The sequence below is a fragment of the Coloeus monedula genome (assembly GCF_965178545.1).
Source record: "Coloeus monedula genome assembly, chromosome: 17".
Classification (NCBI taxonomy): Eukaryota; Metazoa; Chordata; class Aves; order Passeriformes; family Corvidae; genus Coloeus; species Coloeus monedula.
In genome coordinates, this window is record NC_138797.1 from 15,786,536 (window position 1) to 15,805,445 (window position 18,910).

Sequence of the window (18,910 nt, forward strand, 5' to 3'; positions counted from 1 at the left end):
AGCCCTAGAGAGAACTGGGTGGATGCTCAGGGCACCTGTGTAAATCAGCCCGAAGCACTCGGTCCTCTGAGCTCTTTTCTCTGCGTGTTTAACAGCCAGGTGAGTAGCAGTGGATGGAATGAATGGGTTTGGGACACAAATCACCAGAATTTGTACTTCCAAAGTGCTGCTCAAGGCATTGCTGCTGCCCAAACCTCTCTTGGCTGCTGTTGCCTTACTGGAAACAAATCTGAGCTACTCATACTGGTGGCTGCTGGGACTATTTATCTGTTAATCTTGCTTAATTATGAGAAACTGGGACAGAGTTAATCTCCGGATGCATTTTCCACGTGGATGCTGTGCCGGGCTCCTGAGGCAGAGGTGGCTCCGTGGCTCCCCACACCCGACGTGGCTGCAGCTCCCAAGGTCTCTGTTCCACCTGTTTAAAGACATGGATGCTCACACAAAATGAAGATGGCAATTCTGGAGCAAAAGGCTGTGTGGATCCTCCTTACCAGCTGTAAATCTGGCTTAAGATAAATTTATCTTAAGTTGATTAGGAACAGATTAGAGCTGAATCAGAATAATGCACTCCTGTTAAACTCCACAGGGATGGATGGCCTGCATTTCAGTTCAATGCTTTTAAATGCTTCTAAAAGCTCTCTGATTTCAGTCTCAGCTCCACAGAGAACTCTGGTCAGGCTGCTGCTCTCTGGACCCTCAGAAGGACTCTCAGGCCTCCAACTATTGCCAGGGCTGCGGTTGCCCTCCGTAAGCGGATTCTCGTGGTCACAAGGGCCTTGGAGGAACAGAAGTGATCCCTTATATGCATCCTAGGAGCAGGACTGATTCCTTGTGTACATCCCAGGAGCAGGAGCGATTCCTTATGTGCAGCGGTGGAACTGCAGAAGCCCCCCCAGACAGAGCTGTCAGGGAAGTGTTGCGCTAGTAAAGTGAGGAGAATTACTGTAAAGTATCTCGAAATCCCACTTGGAGGTCTTGGCTCAGATGTGGTGCCTGTCTCTGTGATCCTCCCGGGACTTGACTTAGCAGCCTAAGAGGTGGAGGGGAACGCTGGTTGGAAGGGTGTGAAATGAGCCACCCACCCCAAAGCCATTGGGAGAACAATCCTGCTGGATGAGCTGGGCTCTGGCTGCTCGGCACCAGCCCCGGCTCTCCTGCTGTGCTGCACACCCTGGCCATGGCCCCAGCCGGCTGAGCTGGGCTCTCGTGCCATCTAGCTGCCTTGTCCTGCTGCCTTTTTTCTTTTTGCTGCCTTGTCCTGCTGCCTTGTCCTGCTGCCTTTTTCTCCTTTCTTCCTGCTGCCTTTCCCTGCTGCCTTCAGCCAGTCCGTGCTCAGCCGCGGCTGAAATGAAGTGTTACTGCGTGAAATAAAAGCCGACCAGTGAGACCAGCGTTGCTGTTTTAAAGCAGCTTCCAAGAACAATTGATGGGCGCAGCACCGCGGCGCCCGTCGCTGCTCAGAGCTGAGTCTGGGAGGGCTCACTGCAGAACGGGGCTTAAGCTGCCATGAGTCTCCAAAACGTTTTGCTTCGTAATTTTTTCTGGATATTTTCATAGCGTGTTTTGGGGCTCACTTTTTGGAACATGTGTTGTAAGGCGAAGCGAACTAATTTCCTTCCTATTTCTTTTAACTTTTTTTTTTTATATATTATGCACGAAGCGGAGATGGGGGGACAAACTGGGCCGGAGAGTACGGGGTGTTACACGCCCGACATGGCGCCGGTGTCCCGGAGCCCCCGGGCCGGTGTTCGGGACTGCACCGAGCAGCGATAACGCCCGCCCGCGCCGCGGAGCTGTGGGAGCGCCGCGCGTGCACCGCAGAGCTCCCCGCGCGGACGCCCCGCCCCGCCCACCGCGAGCTCCCCTTAGCGCGCCCGCCCGCCCCGCGCCGCGGCCGCAGTTCCCGCGTTGCGGTGACGTCAGGCGGGGGCGGGGCTGGCGGCGGCGGCGCAAGATGGCGGCGACCACGGGCGCGGGTGAGCGGGGCCGGGCCGGGCCGGGCGGCGGGGCCGCGCTGGGGCCGCCTCGCCCCGGGGCACCCGCGGGGCCGCGGCCGGGGACGGCGGGGCTGGAGGCGCCCGGCGGGGGGGTGGCCGCGACCGGGGGGACGGGGCGGCGGCGCGTCCCGAGCGGGGCCCGGTGGGGCGGGGGTGGAGCCGGAGCCGTCCCCGCTCCTGTCCGCGGGTCCCGGCGGGCCCGTTCGCGCCTGCCCGGGCGCTTCCGGGGCCTCGCGGTGGGAGCGGCCCCGCTGCGGGTCCGGAGGGCGAGAGGGGCCGCTCGGGCCCTGCGGGACGCGTGTCCCGGCGCGCCGGAACCGGGCCGGGCGCTGGGTCGGGGCGCCGGGCGGGCCCGCGGCCCTCGGCGGGGCTGAGGCCCTGACAGCGCCCGCAGCGCGGCGAGGCCGGCGCCGCCGTTCAGGCGCTTTTCCTGCCGTGCTCCTCTCCTGGCCAGCTCCGTGTGGCCAGGGCTGACCTCGGTGCTCTCCTCTCGGTAGTCCCCAAGCCAGGGCTGGAGCTACGTGAGTGAAATCAGCCGCTTTAAAAGCCTTTTGCCCTAATAACCTCTTTCTGTTCCGTGAGAAGTGTGTAACTCCCGAGTCAGGACGTGTGTGCTCCAAGAAGGGAGTGAATTTTTTATTCCCTTCAAAGCTGCTCCACACCAGCTTTGAGTAGTTACACACACTCTTCCTTTGCCTTTATCATTACACATTAAACAAAAATGCTGCAACTAGATTTGGAGTGGGTTTTTTTTCTGTTGACATCCTTTTATGAACTTCAACAGATCGAGTAAATCAGAGTCACTTCTGCTGAGCCAGTTTCATTTTCCTGTTTTCCTCAGTGGATGGAGGGTTTCACATGTGCCCCTGTCGTGCTTGTTTTCAAATTGCACGCTCTGAAGTTTGACTGTGTGCTCACCAGAACGTGACTGGTGGGGATGTAGTAGAAGTATTTCAGAGTTCTTTTTTCACAGGTAGTTCTCTATCAATGACTACTCTCAGATCTTAGGGATAACCATCATAATGCACATAATTCATGTTAATCAAGTTAATAAAAACACTTTTGAAGTGCAGTGGTTGCTGTCGTTAGAATTGTGTTACAGCTCTGTGTTTGAACGTGTCGAGGCATTGACTAAAGACACAAAAGCTGTAGCTCGGAAGAAGGAACCCTTCTTCCCCTGTTATGTCACACTCTCCTGCCTGCTCTGCGTTCTCAGTGAACCTTTCAAGCTGCTGACTTTGCATTTTGTGTTTGGCTGGAAGAACAAGGCAAATACTTTTCTTTTCAAGCCTGTGCAGCTCTGTGAGCGAGTTGTTAGGTGGTCATGGAGGGGCACGTGTGGGAAGGGGCTGGGCTGCAGCGACAGTCCCAGCACAGCCTTTGGGACAGGCTGTTGTTACCCAGCATCTGCTGGCCGCGATGTGTCTGATGGATTCTGCCTGTTGTCCCCTGGGTTTGTGACAGCTGTCTCGTGTCCCCAGTGCTGGGAGCAGGGCCCTCAGTGTCCTGTGTGCAGTGTGGGCACACGGCTCTTCAGCTGCTCCAGGGGTGACTTACAAACCTGTGCTGCGGGAGCACTGCGTTTGTGCAGTAAACCCAAACTTCAGGCTGGGAGGCTCTGTGGATGGGAGCTTCAGCTGTAACTCAAGGGCTGCCCTCGCAGCGTTCTGTTGTGTTAGGAAAGGATTCTCCTCTGCTGTGGCAAGGGCAGCCCGGTGCCCAGGTGCTGGCAGTGGCGCTGCAGTGCAGGCTGTGTGGGTCCCTGCTGCCCTGCAGTGAAGGCATGGCCTGACACGGGCTGGAGGTGACACCTCCTCGCTGGGGGGCTTGGGGAAGTGCCTCAGTACTGCCTTCACTCATCTGGGAAACACAGTTTGCAGAGACTTGTTTCATGGAATCCATGTGTTCATACTTGTCTGTAAAACACTGCAGTATTTGTGATATCTTGAGTTCATGGTAGTTTAGCAGTGGAGCTTAAACACATTGAAGATGAAAAATGCTCATCTGTCTTCAAAAGCAGCTACTGACCCAGAGGAAGAAGTGGTAACAAATGTCCCTGTAACCTAAAAAGGTCATAGGGCTGGTCCTGGCAATTAGACAAGCAGATAGATTAGATATTTGTATCTATTAAACGGGTAGGAGTAATTAACAAGGGGAAAAACCCAATCCTTGGCCTGGAAGGAATGTTAGGATGTGAGGTCCATCTGTACCATTGAGAGTGGAGAATCCTGTGTTGCTGATGATGGGGGTTTCCCACACACCCCATTACTGTATGAATAAAAAGAAAGGATTGACTTTAATCATTTTAATAAGGCTGTTCCTAGGAGACCCCACTCTGTGTGTGCATCCTTCAGACTGAGGTGTCCTGCAGGAATGCTCAGCTACCAGAGGTGATCTAGCAGGGGTCCAAGGGTTCCTCAGAGGATCCTGCACTTGCTGGGCTGCAGTTACACTATAGACCTTGCTCCACGTTGCTGTCCTGCAGATTCAGGTTTTATAATGAGCCAAAACCCAGCCGTGCTGGCCTGGGGGATTGTGTTTCCCTAACTTTCACCCTGGGAAAGGTTTAATGACCTCACTTAACCCGCTTTTCTCTCACAGTTCAGTTTAGTGGGTCTGTCGCAGCGCTGTGAGGCACTGTGTTTTCCAACAGCCTGGAAATACTGAATAGTAAAATGGTTTGCCCAGATTTAAGTTTTTCCAAGTGTGAGGAATGTGAAGAACTACAGAAGAACCATTCATTGGGTGTATGGCTGTGATAGTGCTGGTACATGTGGCTTAATGCTCCTTACAGAGAAGAGCACACATTGGGGTTAGTACAGTGTATTAAAAGTATCTATTTCTAACTGTTGGGGGACCTGTAACATCCCTGTAAACTCAAAGTGATGCTTGTGAAAAGCACAGGAGAGGCACAATGTGGGTATTGTACAATACAGGTGCACCTGCCTTGCAAGTGCCCCACGATGGCTCCGTGGAGTGACAACAGGCATCCTTATCTCAAAGGAAACATGCCAGCACCAAGTGCTCTCTGGGACTGTAAGTAAAAGACTCAAAGATAGGGGAAAAATAATTGAGAAAATGGAGGATAAACTGTGCCTTCTTAAATAAGATGTACTGTGAGAGCACATGAAATAGTGCTAGAGGAGTTGATTGCAGAGCTTTGTGTACTGTAGTAGAAGGATGCAGTAGATTGAATAGAAAGGTAAATAGTTCAACACTCCTACGAGATGCTACTGAATTGAGTATTTTCATCTTCAATGACATAAATGACATAATATGTTTGAAAAGCAGCATTCTGTCTGAGAACAGTACTAATTAGTGTATTAAATACGTCGGCAGGTAAGGATCCTGGCAGGTGTAACACTGACAGATTGGTGAGGGTGTGAAGGTTGGGATTTTCAGGTTGAGGGTGCTGTTCAGCTTCTGCAAGCGGAGCTGCAGTTACTGATGGTTTGTGCCCCGTCCCCCGGGTGTGAGCTGGGCTCACCGTGTGTGTGTCGGGGTGGGCTCTGCTCCCCGGGGCCTGTGTCTGAGCCTGCCTGTGCCTTCACCTCTGGGGGGTGGGTGTAGGAAAACCCAGTGCTCCTGGGTGGGGAGGAGGGGCACAGAGGAGAGCAGGTTTTGCTCAGTCACAAACTTTTCACAGTACTAAAGGAAATGGTGGGGGTTTCCCTCATGAGGTTTGGTGTAAAGGTGTGGCCCAGGACGCCAGTTCAGGGTGACATTTTCTCTAGAATAACTTGTACCTCAGCTGGAAATGTTTTGCTTTTCAGTTGTGATACAAGCGCAGAAATCGTCTGATTTTAACTCTGCAGCTGCTGGAAAGCTGTGCTTGGCCTCAGGCTGCCTCAGACTAATGTTTTAGTAGTGACCTCTTTCCAAGGAACCTGCCTGAAATATTGAAAGGTAGAACCAGCACTGAAGCTTGCACAGAACAGAGAACACTTCAAATTGTTGAAGTGCACAGGAAGTTATTTTTGTCTGCAAAATATTTCAGTACCTGTCTGCATCATCAGAGTGGAAATTGTGACTGTAAAGATGATGCAGGAAATCCAAAGTTCTGTCTCCTGAAAGCTTTTGTGACAATTGCTGAAAGCCTTCTATTTGGTTTTAATTATTCCATCACTTCAGAAACTTTATATACCATTGTGACAAGGAATGGCTTGTGTATTTTTTACAGTCCCAGTGCTGCAAGGATAAGCTGTCCAATTCATTGTCTGCAGTCACTACAAAGACACGAAACTTAGACTGGAAATTAAGGCTGAATATCAAATACACAGAAACAAGTAACAGAAAGCACTTTAATGTATTGAGCAACAGAGATGTTTAAAGTTGTTGGATTTCAGCTCAAGTTACTGTAAATCAGGAACTAGTAGAGAAAGCGGAGTTTAAATTGTCCAGAAAGGCCAGTTTGGTAAGTTCCTTGTTACCAGTGAACATGTGGAAAAGCCTTCAGCAAAAGACAGTTCCTCTCCTTGGAGCCCCATTTTCTGGGTGCTTTGCTGAGGTGTGCTGTGCCCTGTGTCTGTGCTTTAGTCCTGAAGAGAAATGCTTGTAACTGGATCTCACTTTAGAAAGGAGAGGGAAATGTGTTGTTGAAATTTTTTAAATGTATGTTTTGTTCTACTGCCACTGATCCAAAAAGATTGGAGGAGAAGATCTACCCCCAAGGGCACATGGCCTGCCTGGTTTCACAGTGCTGTTCTCAGCTCCATAAGGTCTCTGGGTGTGAAATTGCTTCAGCTGCATAACTGAGGAAAATGGGAGATGGGAAGGTGTAGTCTGTGAGTAAGATGAGAAAAATCTCAGCCTGATAAGATCCCTCTTGAAGTTGTTGCAAGACACATTCAGTCGTTTATCTGTCTTTAGTAGTGCTGCATTAAAAGGTAAATCTGAGAGTGCTTTAAGATCTTTAAAAGTCCAAGCTGACATTTAACTGTCATTCAGGGTAATTCTGTTCTTCCTCTAGTGAGATTCTGACCAGGTCAGTTTCCTTTTTTCACACTTTCAGCATGCTGGCTCTGTCCTGCAGCTTACTGGTTTACAAACAGCTGGGTCGTGAGGTGCCAGGGAAATTTCTGACAAGGAAAACAGAAGGTCCTGATACACTTGAAGGCTGAACAGGATGTCACGAGGTCACCCAGCTTCTTAACTGCAACTCTGAGCTCCGTGAAGTACAGTCTGTGGTTTGGTTCTCCTCTCTGGTTGCCATAAAATTATTTCATTAACGTTTTGTAGCTGGTGAACTTGTGTGTGGGTTTGAGGCTTCCCAAATGCACGTTGTTAAAAGGTGTGCTTTGAGAAGGATTGTTCAAATCTGTCGCTGGAGATCTCACCAAGTCAATACAGTTATGATTTAACTTTAACAGGTTTGCTATTGTGATTAATAGTGAATATCTCCTTTTGCTCTAAAATATGTTTTCAGTTCCATTTCTGGGAGTATTTCTGTGAGGTTAGGCAAGCTGCAAGTGAAGCAATTACTGAGATATTACTATATGTTTCAAATGAAGCTGCTATTTGAGAGTTGTCTTCAACCACAGTGAAGGCTGAATTAAAATGCATAACTGAAAGTACTTTAGACAAGCGGATGACTTTTTAATTGCCTCTCACTTTCTTTAGCCTTTCTTGTGTTAAATGAAGGGCTCTCAGAAAAAACGGGTTGGTTTGGTTACTGCCCTGGAAATATCCATGCTACACTAAGAGGGTTATGCAAGGTATTTATTGGGGGGTGGGAGGAGGAAACACCAGGGACTCCTGCTGCTGTCAGGGGGCACAGGGCATCACCTGTCTCTGCAGCTGCCATGCTTCAGCCATGGACATTATTTGGCAGATACTGTGTATGCATAGGACAGATCTGACCACTTTTTAGGAATCTTGGTGGACAGCAAACATGATGGTTATGTGTTTGTGTATGATCACAAGTGATAAAGGTCGTATGGCTTCTGAGGTTTGGGTCACAGCAGGACATGGTAGCAGACCACGAGCGCTCCAGGCCATTGCAAATCAGGAGGAGATGGGGTTGGCTAAATGGCCTTGTGCATCTTTCCAGACTGACCAGAAGGACAAATCTGGTATTTATTCTGCCTTGCTTAAGGGAGGTTTATTTATATAAAGCATTTATGGTCATATGGGCATAATCTTTTTTATTAATCTGTGTGATTCTCTTTCTATTGAATGAATTTCCTGAGAATGTGTCAAGGAGGGAGCTGAATTGCCACCTTCTGTGGTAGCTGAAGCGATGGTCCTTCATGTTACACCCTGAGCTTTAGAATAGGGAGTAAAACATGTTCAGAAAGCAGCAATGCTGTTGGGCAGGGTCATCTGTTGTAAAATTACCAATTCTCTCCCATGATCACTTTATTTTCCATGAAGTGCATAAAACTCAAATCTGTGTTCTTCGCTTTGGGCACCCCCTTTGCCACGATGTCCCTGCAGTGCTCACAAGGAGCAGTTTCTGTGCAGTGAACACTCATTCCTGGTAACGATTTCCGTGTGACAGGAGTCAGTGCACAATATGACTCGCCAGCTCTCTGGAGACCTCGAAGTTGCCAAAGAACTCTGAAATCTGTGTGACTCTTTTATGGCTCTGATTCATGCTGGATTCATGCTGAATCAGAGCAGCTGTATCTGGGGAGAGCTCAGCAATTAAGTTGCCTTCTCTTCCCAGAAGGTTGTAAAGCCAAGCCCAGCTCTGGGTAGCAAATGTCAGATCTAAGGCTGCCTTTCAGTCTTGGTTGTGGCCTGCTCGAATGTGTACATGATGATGTCATTTTTAATTACATGCTCACTTAAAGATTCCTGCCTGGCTCAGTGAACAGGGTGTCATGCTCAGAGGGATCACTCAGAGCTGATGCTCAGAGGAAGGGTGGACAAGGCAGCATTTTTGGTTTTCTTCTTTGGTGTGTGGCCTGTGTCTACCATAAAGCTGATTCCTCCTGGGTTATTTAGTTTGGCCTAAGTAAATACCAGTAAATTGTCTTTGCACCACTGATAACTATGAAGGGATGTTATCAAGGAGCAAGGCACAGACACACAGATGATGCTTGTTAAGCATTGTGGTGTGGAAATGAGAGCATTTTTTGGCACTGTGACTCATTCAAGGTGGGTCTTCTACTGCCTCTGGCTAATGGCTGCTCGGGCTGGGGTTCTGATAACAGCCACAGGGTTTTCTCTGTGGCGTCCCCTGCCCTCAGAAAAGAGCTGCTGGGCCTCCTCCAGAAGGATGTTCTGTTTGCCCTTCTCCCCTGGCCCTGTGTTTCCTGGGGCACCAGCAGGCAGGGCTGCAGCCCAGACAGTGGTTTAGCTGTGAGTCATTCCCCATCAGCGGCTCTCCTGTGCATCCAGTGCAGCAAAAACAGGGAAATAGGTGGGGTGTGTGCAAACAAAGGTTTCACCTTGTCCTTCAACTCGTGCTCCATCTGTGTCTCGTGTCCCCCAGCTCTCTTACCCTGGGTGTTGGAGCTGGGCTGCTCTGCCTCCCCAAACTGCAGCATGGACAGCGTTGGGAACAGAATTAAACTTGTGGTGGCTCGTCTGTCATGGCTCAGGTGTGACTTGCAGACTTGAACCCTCGTGTCTGAGATACACAGGATACACACTTCATAATGTAAAGATTTTGTGGGAGAGTAAATGCTGTGTTTGTCATGCAGGGGATGTGACAGTGGTGCCCAGGAGGTCCTGTTGCCACCTAGGGTCTGGTGCTCAGGCAGTCTCATGGCGATGGCTTTACCAGCCCCAACTGACTCCTTTCCTTTCACAGCCAAAGGTTTGTTTTGCTCAGCAGCTATGGTAGAAGCACAGTCTGGCTGGGATGCAATTTGGCATTTGGCAGAGAGCTGTGCTCAGCAGACCCCGGATGGGAGGTTTGGTTCTGCCAGTGCAGGTCTGGTGTTTTCTGGCACCGCTCTGCTGGATCTGGGTTCCTGTGCTGCTGCTGCAGCTGTGACTGAGTTCTGCTGCCCAGGATGTTCTTGGATGTGATCACGTTAGATGTGTATCCAACTGGCCAACAAACTACTTTCTTTAGTCATTTGCTGATTTAGTTTCTTTTATGCATGCTTTGTAGTGAATGAAATATGGACACCTCTGATTGTGCAGCAAAATCATCTCTGCCATTTAGTGTCCTTAGGTCATTACTATATTTAAAAGAGAGTTTAAAACTACTGGATCCTCTGTATTTTGCACATGGCCAAGGAATGCTCCATGGGCTGCAGGTGGATCACTGCTTCCCCAGGGACCTCCACGGGCTGCAGGGGCGTCTCTGCCTCTCCTTCACTGACCTTGGTGTCTGCAGAGCTGTTCCCTGGCATAATCTCACTCCTCTCTCCAGCTGCAGCTGCTCCTGTGCAGTAACTTTGTCCCTTCCCAAACACTTTATCCCATCAGTGCTGATGGGCTGGGCCTTGGCCAGCAGTGGGTCTGTCCTGGAGCTGCCCAGGATTGGCTCCAACACACGAGGGGGGAGCTTCCAGCAGCTTCTCACGGGAACCAGCCCTGTAGCTCCGCCCCACCAAAACCAGGCCCTCAGACCCAAGGCAAAGGAGCAGCAGTGGTCGGGAGTGTGCGGTTCTGCTCCGTGATGCCTGGGGTGCAGATACCTCGAAGAGCAGAGAAGCCCACTGTGGCCTGGCTTCAGGATCCTCCTTCACCACGGACTCAGTGTGTGACCTTGGCTGTGTCACCTAAGCTCTCTGTGCCATTGTTTTCCCTTGATGTAATGGGGAGAAGGAAATCTCCCTGTTTTGCTGTCTATTTTGAGGAGAAATGTGCCAGCAATTATGAAGTGCTGAAATTCCTTGGTGGTGGAGGTCACAAGTTCAAAGGATGCTATTGCTGCTGACAAAGCCCACTTCAATTAACTTCAGATTAACCTACTAATGTTATGAAAGAGTTTTATTTGTTTTGAAAGGTATTTTTAAAGCTCTGAGTTGACTGCTGTCAAGCCTCTCAGGGTGTCATTTTGTAGAAACTTCTAAATTTTTATACTATAAATCATATAGACAAGTGCTAATTAGAACTCCATAGTACTGGGTCTACCTTTGAGGGAACAGAGATTTCCTTTCGTTTTACTGCCTGCTGTAATATGTGGCCTGTCAGCCTTCTAAAATTTTTATTTGGGGATACCTTTATTTTGCTTGTAAAATCCAAGGTAAATATGGGAATAGCTTTTTTGTAATGTTGAAATACTGTCATTCAAAAAGTAGTGCTATTTTTATGGTTTTGCCCAAAATGTGATCTGTAGAATGACCAAAAGTATCAGGGAAGTTATTCTAGGGTTTTTTTCTTTACTGGATTTCTTAAATGAAAATATTTTTCTGATTGTTTCAGGAGTAAAAGTTCCTCGTAATTTTCGTCTTTTGGAAGAACTTGAAGAAGGTCAGAAAGGAGTAGGGGATGGAACAGTTAGCTGGGGCCTTGAAGATGATGAAGATATGACACTTACAAGATGGACAGGAATGATTATTGGGCCTCCAAGAGTAAGTATCCACTTAAATACTAAAATTGTACTGTTAACATTTTTTCTTCCCCCTCGTCCTAACCTAACCACTGAAGTAGACACTTAACAAAAGACAAATGACTGAAAAAACTTCAGGAAGTGATTTATGTTGAAGTTCAAGTTCTGTATAATAATGGGTTTCATGTATCTATATGGCTTTTTGCTTATAATTTGGAACATTTTAGTGCCTTTCTCTGGTCAGTTTGGTTACACGTCTGCTTTACATTTGCAGATTCAGTAAGACATAACTTTTGAGATCCCAGAATTCTAACCTCCTGTACCTTTGAATCCAGCAAGGTTTAAAATCCTTCAGCTAGTGAGGTTACAAATGGAGCTGCTGCAGGTGCCAGGGGATGCTCTGTGCAGCACTGCTGGTCTTTCTGCTGCTCCTGTTCAGTTTTTGGGGTGCTGTTAATTGCAGCAGGACTGAGGGGTGAGAGTTTTAGCTGACTGAGGAAATTTTAGTGATTTCAGTCTCTTCTCTGAATGTCCTCTCCCAAAGCAGCATCTTATAATGCAGCTGGTCTTTGTGGGAGTATTGTTGTGTTGTCTCTTCTCCCCCCAGCCCTACTAAACTGTGGGTTTACACTCTAGTAGTGAACTTGAGGACTTAATTGTGTGTTGAATGTGTGCATGTGTTCTAAAACCAGAACTTGTCTGTCGTCTCCAGTTTCACTGTTCTGTTTCCTTAATATCCTTTGATGGAGTGCAAGTAGCCAATTCTCCTTCCTGCAATAGCACATGTCTTCTACATCTGGCCTCAGTATCATTTCTCAGTAATTACAGGGGTCATTATATGAAAATCTTTACATGTCTTTAATCATCTTACTGCTCTCTGTTCCCATTCTGTCAGTTGCCTTTTTTGACATACAGTGAGGTTGTACAAGAACGTGCATTATAAAGGCATTATACATGCAGTGTTTTCTGTCTCATCCAGAAGTGTTGTTTACTTGTTGTCTGCCTTTGTTAATCTCTCCCCAGTCACGAGCATTTCATTTGTTTATTATGATCTACCCAAATTGTTTTCTAGAACAGCATTTGATTTTAGAGCATTAGGAGAGTGCTAATGAGCCTGCATTAAGGCTGTGAAGAAAGCTCGCTGTGTGCATGGGCTTTATGGAAAATTTAAACAACCTTGAAATCTAATTTAGAAAATTAAATAGGAATTGAAATGTGCAAACAGGAGCGTGCAGCCTTGCCAGCAGTGATGGAAGTTTGCAGTTCTTGTCGAGCTGCAAACCAAGGCTACAGGGCCATCACAGCAGAGGAGTCAGCTCTGCCTCTCCCGTTTTTCTGACACATTTAGGAATGTAGATCTTCTTGCCAGGAGTGTTGTGACTTCTTTTGAGCTTCTTGCTTGAAGGCAGCAGACTGTACTGTCAGAGATTCTGAGGACTTGCAGCCATTCTTGTTTGCTGTTCTCCTTTTAACGCTGTTCATATTCAGTGATTACCATTTTGGTTCTTAGTAGGATGTGGGAGTACTGGCTGAAGAATAAAGCTGAGTCCTATTTCCCTCTGGGTGGAAAGCAGTCACACTTGTAGGAGGTAGAAGGATCTTTTGCTGGATTCCAGTGGGAAAAGTGACCAGCTGTGCAAAGCTGGAGTTGCCTGTGTGCTGCTGCCCCGAGTGTCCGTGCACGGGTGTGTCATTCCCAGGCTGGGCGATGTCCCACAGTCAGGGAGTCACCTTGTTGACACAGACTGTTCCAAAACAGTGCCACTGTCAGAGCCTCAGCTTTATCTGCACACGTTCTGTACTGGCTGTGCACAGCCAGGGCTTCCCACTGCCTGCTCCCCGTGTGGGGCAGGTGTTCCAGAGACCCCGAAGCCCTGCACGGACCTCGGGGCTGTTCCCTGCTCCATGCACAGAGACCAGCAGAATTTGATATTTTGATTACAAAATGAACTAAAATCCAGTAGCCAGCATAGTATCTACATGGCTGCCCACACTTTTGGTAGTTCCCATGTTCCTAAAGTAGCCACTGCTTTGACCAAATGCTTATTGAACTGCCTGATGTAATTGTTTTCCCCCTTTCTTTTCCCCTCAGACAATTTATGAAAACAGAATATACAGCCTTAAAATAGAATGTGGGCCTAAGTATCCAGAAGCACCTCCATTTGTAAGATTTGTAACAAAAATTAATATGAATGGAGTAAATAGTTCTAATGGAGTGGTAAGTTTTCTCCTTTTATTCATTTTAATGTTGTTTTTTCGTGCAGCTTCAGTGCTTTGCTTGTACTTGTAGCTTGCTTAGCTACTCATTGCTTGTGGTGCTGTTTGTTGGAGAAGGAAAGGGGGTAGAAGGGAAGTGGACAAGTGGAGATTTATTATGCTTTTAGGAATATACTTGCTTTTGATTTCTCCCACTCAGATTTCATGTGGGATCTTTAGTTGGGGGTGGGAGGGAGTCAAGTGTAACCAGTGCACCAATTCTGACAGGAATGGTCTTTTTGTCTATTTTAGGTGGACCCCAGAGCCATATCAGTCCTAGCAAAATGGCAGAATTCTTATAGTATCAAAGTTGTTCTGCAAGAGCTTCGGCGTCTAATGATGTCTAAAGAAAATATGAAACTTCCTCAGCCACCTGAAGGACAATGTTACAGCAATTAATTAAAAAAAAAACCAACATGCCCCCCTTATTCAATTTAAGCTGTCTTCATTTTCCACAGTAGTAAATTTTCTAGATGCATCTTGTAGACCTCAAAATACTGGAAAGGAAGTTCCCATTCAAAGGAAGTTTTTCTTGAGATACTGTAAATGATACTAATTTTTTTTTTTCATTTGAAATATAAGTTGTGCTATAACAAATAATCCTGTCGTGTAACCACTGTCCACATAGCTGAACTTCTGGTATCAGGAAAAGTCTATTTAAATTTATTACTGTCAAGACCAGTGTGGCACATCCAACTTAACTGTGAAAGGATCCATCCCACAATCACCTTGCTGTGTGTCTGGCCTGGGTTATTTTTTTTCTTTCTCTGTCTTTTGCAATAGAGTCGAAGCTCAGGGCTATTTATTAGAGTAGACACAAAGGTTTTTGCTTCCAGTACTACACTGGGCTGTATGGACTACTACTGGGGATGTGTGCTAACCTCAGTCATCCCTCCCTTTGTGCTCGCTCTAGTAAAGGCTGAATGTGACTGTGGTCGTTTTTGGGTTTTTATTATTTTTTTAAATGCCCTGATAATCTGGGGCAAGCTTTCCTTCTTTCCTTTGGCCAAGGCATAGATTGTATTTCTCTTCCTGGTCCCCCCCACCAGTGACGTGAGCTTTGGGTGAGGGATTCAGGGTTCTTTTAATCTCTTCCCTCTTCCCCTCTTTTTAGTGGGGGTGCTGCTTTCTTTTTGCCCCTTTTGGTGACTCTTCTCACCCCTGGCCCAGGGGTGAGCGTCGGGGCAACAACTTGACCTATTCCCTCCTGCTTATCGTTTTGGTTTTGCAACAAATTTAGTCTTCACCAGCCTGGGAAACAAGAGTTATCTGTTCTGCTGGCAAACGTGGGTTTTCCCTTCCCTCCAGCACTGCTGCCACACCGCCAAGCTGGCCACGGCTGTGCTCTTAGATAGGCTTTGACGTGGGGAAAAGAGCAGTAATTTACCAGGATTGCCCAAACCTTCTGCTGCCAAACTTCAGTGGGGGAGACTCTGCACGCAGAGATGCTGAACGCACTCCAGGTACACTCAAATCGTTGTGTTTTGGTGCTTTGGATTGACCCAAGAATGTTAATTAACAAAATGTTGCACTTGCATTTGCCCCTTCTAAAGATGTGACAACCACAGACAAATCAAATCTGGGTGGTAGATTTTATTAGGGTTCTGTAAGTCTTAGAAATCTCTTCAGTGAAGATTTTGGGGAAGCGGTGGCACAGCAGATTAAGGACCTTGATTGGCTTTGCATCCTGGCAAATCACTGCCTTTTCTGGTTTACTGTTCCGGACCACTAACTGCTGCAATGTGGATGCAAGCTTACAGGAAACCAACCTAGTGTGTCCTAAGTTTTATGAAAAATTCAGTGTTTGTGTAAAAAAAAAAGGAAAAAAAAAAGGAAAAAAAAGAAAAGAGTAAAAATAAACACATTTTAAAGCAGCAGCTGTCAAGTCAATGAACAATTGATGTTTCCATTAACTTCTGAGGAAAATATTAGTTGTAAGGATTTAACATCCTCTGTACTGAAAGTTTAACATAACAGTATTCCATAAGCAGCCTTTTTATTGTATCAGACCATTGCCTGATTTTAATATAATAAAAAGTGTGCATTAATATTAGAAGGCTTTAATTGTATTTATGTTTAGAATTTTGATCCCTTAAGGAATTCTTGATTTGTTGGAAATATCTTCCTACAGATCACATTTAGCTGACAGAATGTAAACTGGCAATTGTCTCTATCCAGCTGCTGCTGCTGTGCCAAGGAGCATCTGTAGTTTTGGTTTAAGCCTCAGGCTGCCCCAGACTTGGCTGTTGGTAGCATCGGGTGAGGCCCAGGAGCTGCCAAAGGGTTCCTGGATCCCTGTGCAGTCAGTGCCGTGGCCTTGCTGTGCTGGAGTAGCGAGAAAATGGAATCCCTGTACAGCTGCATGTTACACTGTCTGTCAAGTCAAGGACTATTTCACAACCTGAAATTTTAAGTGTTTTCCTCAGATAGTGAAGAGTAACAAGCTGAGCTTTTCTTCAGATCTGGGTAAAAACAAGGCTGTGAAATTTTGGGTTTTTCCTAGTGTAAAGTGTCTCCAGAGGATTGCTGGAAGGTCCTGATGCATTCACTGCAGTGATGGGCTGCAACAAGGTTCTTCCTGAGTTGGGAATGAGAAAGGGAATGACCTTGTGAAGCTTTGTGAAACTTGCTGTTGGTTTCTGGCCTGGAATGAATACTGCTCACTCGCTCCTGGGGCAGCCCCGAGGGTGTCTGTGAAGACAATGGGACTAATACTCTGTGTGTGTGTGTGTGTTTATTTAAAAGAGCTTCGTGTCAAAGATGGTAAATGGGCATTGGAACAAGGTGATAATTACAGTGGGCTGCTTGATTGTCTCTTTTTCAGAGTGCCCTTGCCCTGTTTAGGAGGTTATGGTTGGTGCATGTTTGGGACTTCCCTGAACCTTCCTACTTCGAGTAATGATTTTAAAACCGTGAAAGCGTCTGGTTTGCTTTGCAAATTGTACAGGTGAGAGTATCCCACCCTGGCTGGGAGCTGTGCTGGCAGGAGCCACCTGTTCACAGCATCTGCCAAAGTTGGATGCTGCTTTGAACAAAAGGGTTCACTGTGACTGTTCTCCCCCAGGAGCTGCACTCTCTGGACACCTCAGTGCTCCATTGCTGTTCCCACAACCGAGTAAGAGCGGTGTGGAAAAATAACACCTTGGGAGTCAGCTGCCGGTGGAGCTGCATGGTGGCTCTATCAGTGTGTGTCACCTGTGCAGGGGAAGGGACAATTCACCCCCAGGCTGGTGCTTGATGCTTCGGAAATGAGGTGTGGAAACGAAGCTGTGTCACACCTGTGCTTATCCAAACTCTGGCAGCTCAGGTGATGCCTGCCAGCCTTCTGTCTGTGTCCCGAACTAGTATCTCTAGAGAAAGCTGTGAAGGGATAATAAATAAAATAAGGGGATTGGCCATTAAATAAATGGTGTGCTTGGAGCAGGTGCTGCTGGAGGTGGCTGAGCAGCACTCGGAGGAGGTTGCTCTGAGCCGGACCTCACCCTGCGCTGTGCCCGCAGAGGGTCCCTGAGCCATCCCTGTGCCCCATGTGCTGGACTCTCCCAGCAAAGCCCCACCTGCCCGTGCTTCCCGGGGATGTGGAGCAGCATCTGCCTCGCCTCGGCCACGGGGACGGCAGAGGGAGCCAGAAAGCTTCCCAAGGCTGTGCCGGCCGGGCCTCAGCTGCTGCTCGAGTTAAATGGTCCGTCCTCGTGTGGGAACCACTTTTCGTATTTATCCGGAATCGGTTTCAATTTGAAAAGCCTGTGTATCGTGACTGTCCCACTGTACAGGCATTAACTTGCTGGGGGAACACCAGCCCCGCAGTGAGACCTTAATTGTTAATAAAGACTAATGGTTGTTTGCTTCTTGGTGTGTTGGAATTAAGCTCTGTGTGTGTACGTAGGGCGTATGTGCTTAAATGTGCCCTCTCTGCTCTCTTACAACCCCATGCAGTGCTTTGTGTTTAAAATTTTTCTCCCACTATCATAGTAACAATTCTGAAGCCAGAGCATGTCATCAGCCGTTCTGTGAGACATGGTGTTGTCTGTGGCTCATCCCGGCGTGGGACAAGGATGGAGCAGGAGGAGCAGCCGTGCCCCTCAGCCCTGGGCAGACCCTGACCGAGGGCTGCTCCGGGGGCTCTGTCCCAGAGCCCTGACCCTATATCCCTGCGGGGTGGGTGCAAGCAGAGGAACAGCGCTGAGCTGTGGAACCAAACCCCGCAGGGATGTGCAGGGGATGTGCTCCTTTGCCAGGTGCTTTGCAGAGCATTGCCAGGGCTGTGGGAGCTGTTTGTGCTTACCTTGGTGTTTGTGGGAATTGGCCGTTCAGCATCTGAGGTCAGTGCTTTGCCTACAGGACAGTCTTTGCTACACCAAGGAACGGCACGGGGGGTTCAATGTGTTTTTTTCAAGCTGGCACCAACATGCCCTGCAACAGGGGAGTTCCAGTTCTGCAGGTACCTGTAAATATGTGTGCATCAAGCTTTACCTACCCTGAGCTGAAAGAAGCTGAAGAGAAATTGATACTGATAATCTTAATATCTAAACTTTTTTGCTTACTATTTTTACTTACTATTTTATATTTAAGAAGGTTTTTCTGACGGCTAAGGGTTTTCCTGTCGGTGGAATTGCCATGTTGCATTAATCTTGCCTAACCTGCTCTCCCAATGCTCGCTAACCTGGCTGCTGACTGAAATTCGGGTCCCTTAATAGCTCCTCATTTTCCCTGGTTGTGCTGTAGCAGATTGCTGGAGAGTGTGCTGAAGCCTGCGAAGAGCCCCAGTAAAGGCAAATTTAATTTAGGCACATGCTTAAGTGCTTTGTTGGACCAGAGCCAGCATGTTCAGCCTCTGCCAGGAAAGAGGCTTTTTTAGCCTTTGTTGAGCATCTTCTTCCTTGTCCTCCCTTCTTGGTGCTACATCCCTGGTGCTTGTGCCTTTACATTTTCCCTGATGTCTCCCATATTTGCTGTCACAAAAAAGTAAAGAGCAGAAGATGATGTGGAGGATAGGGAGATAAGCTGGATGCTCATCATTTTTATCTGTCAAGCATCTTGTCACCTTTTTTCATCCTTATCTCCTTTTAAATAAAGCCTAAAAAGGATTTTCAGAAATGTGGGTCCTGTCCTAATTTTCTGCCTCTTGAGCCAGGTTGTTGGTGGCTTTGCCCTGACACGTCTAGAAAGCCCTGCAGAACCTTGATGGGTGATAGGAGGG

The 18,910-nt window shown here is 47.7% G+C and overlaps 1 protein-coding gene across 1 annotated transcript; it reads left to right on the plus strand.

The window, feature by feature from the left end:
• The first annotated feature begins 1,942 nt into the window (after positions 1 to 1,942).
• LOC309579346 (ubiquitin-conjugating enzyme E2 variant 1) lies at positions 1,943 to 14,639 on the plus strand. Its single transcript, XM_082292612.1, has 4 exons — positions 1,943 to 1,979; positions 11,328 to 11,476; positions 13,547 to 13,672; positions 13,963 to 14,639. Exons 1-4 carry the CDS (start codon positions 1,958 to 1,960, stop codon positions 14,107 to 14,109), a joined length of 444 nt encoding a protein of 147 aa, XP_082148738.1. The 5' UTR covers positions 1,943 to 1,957; the 3' UTR covers positions 14,110 to 14,639.
• The last annotated feature ends 4,271 nt before the right edge of the window (positions 14,640 to 18,910 follow it).

Bases quoted from the DNA above. Each gene is read 5' to 3' on its own strand.
- LOC309579346 (XM_082292612.1), top strand. From the start codon at position 1,958: ATGGCGGCGACCACGGGCGCGG. The intron at 1,980-11,327 runs GTGAGCGGGGCC...TGATTGTTTCAG, and splicing joins GGCGGCGACCACGGGCGCGG to GAGTAAAAGTTCCTCGTAAT. The intron at 11,477-13,546 runs GTAAGTATCCAC...TTTTCCCCTCAG, and splicing joins TGATTATTGGGCCTCCAAGA to ACAATTTATGAAAACAGAAT.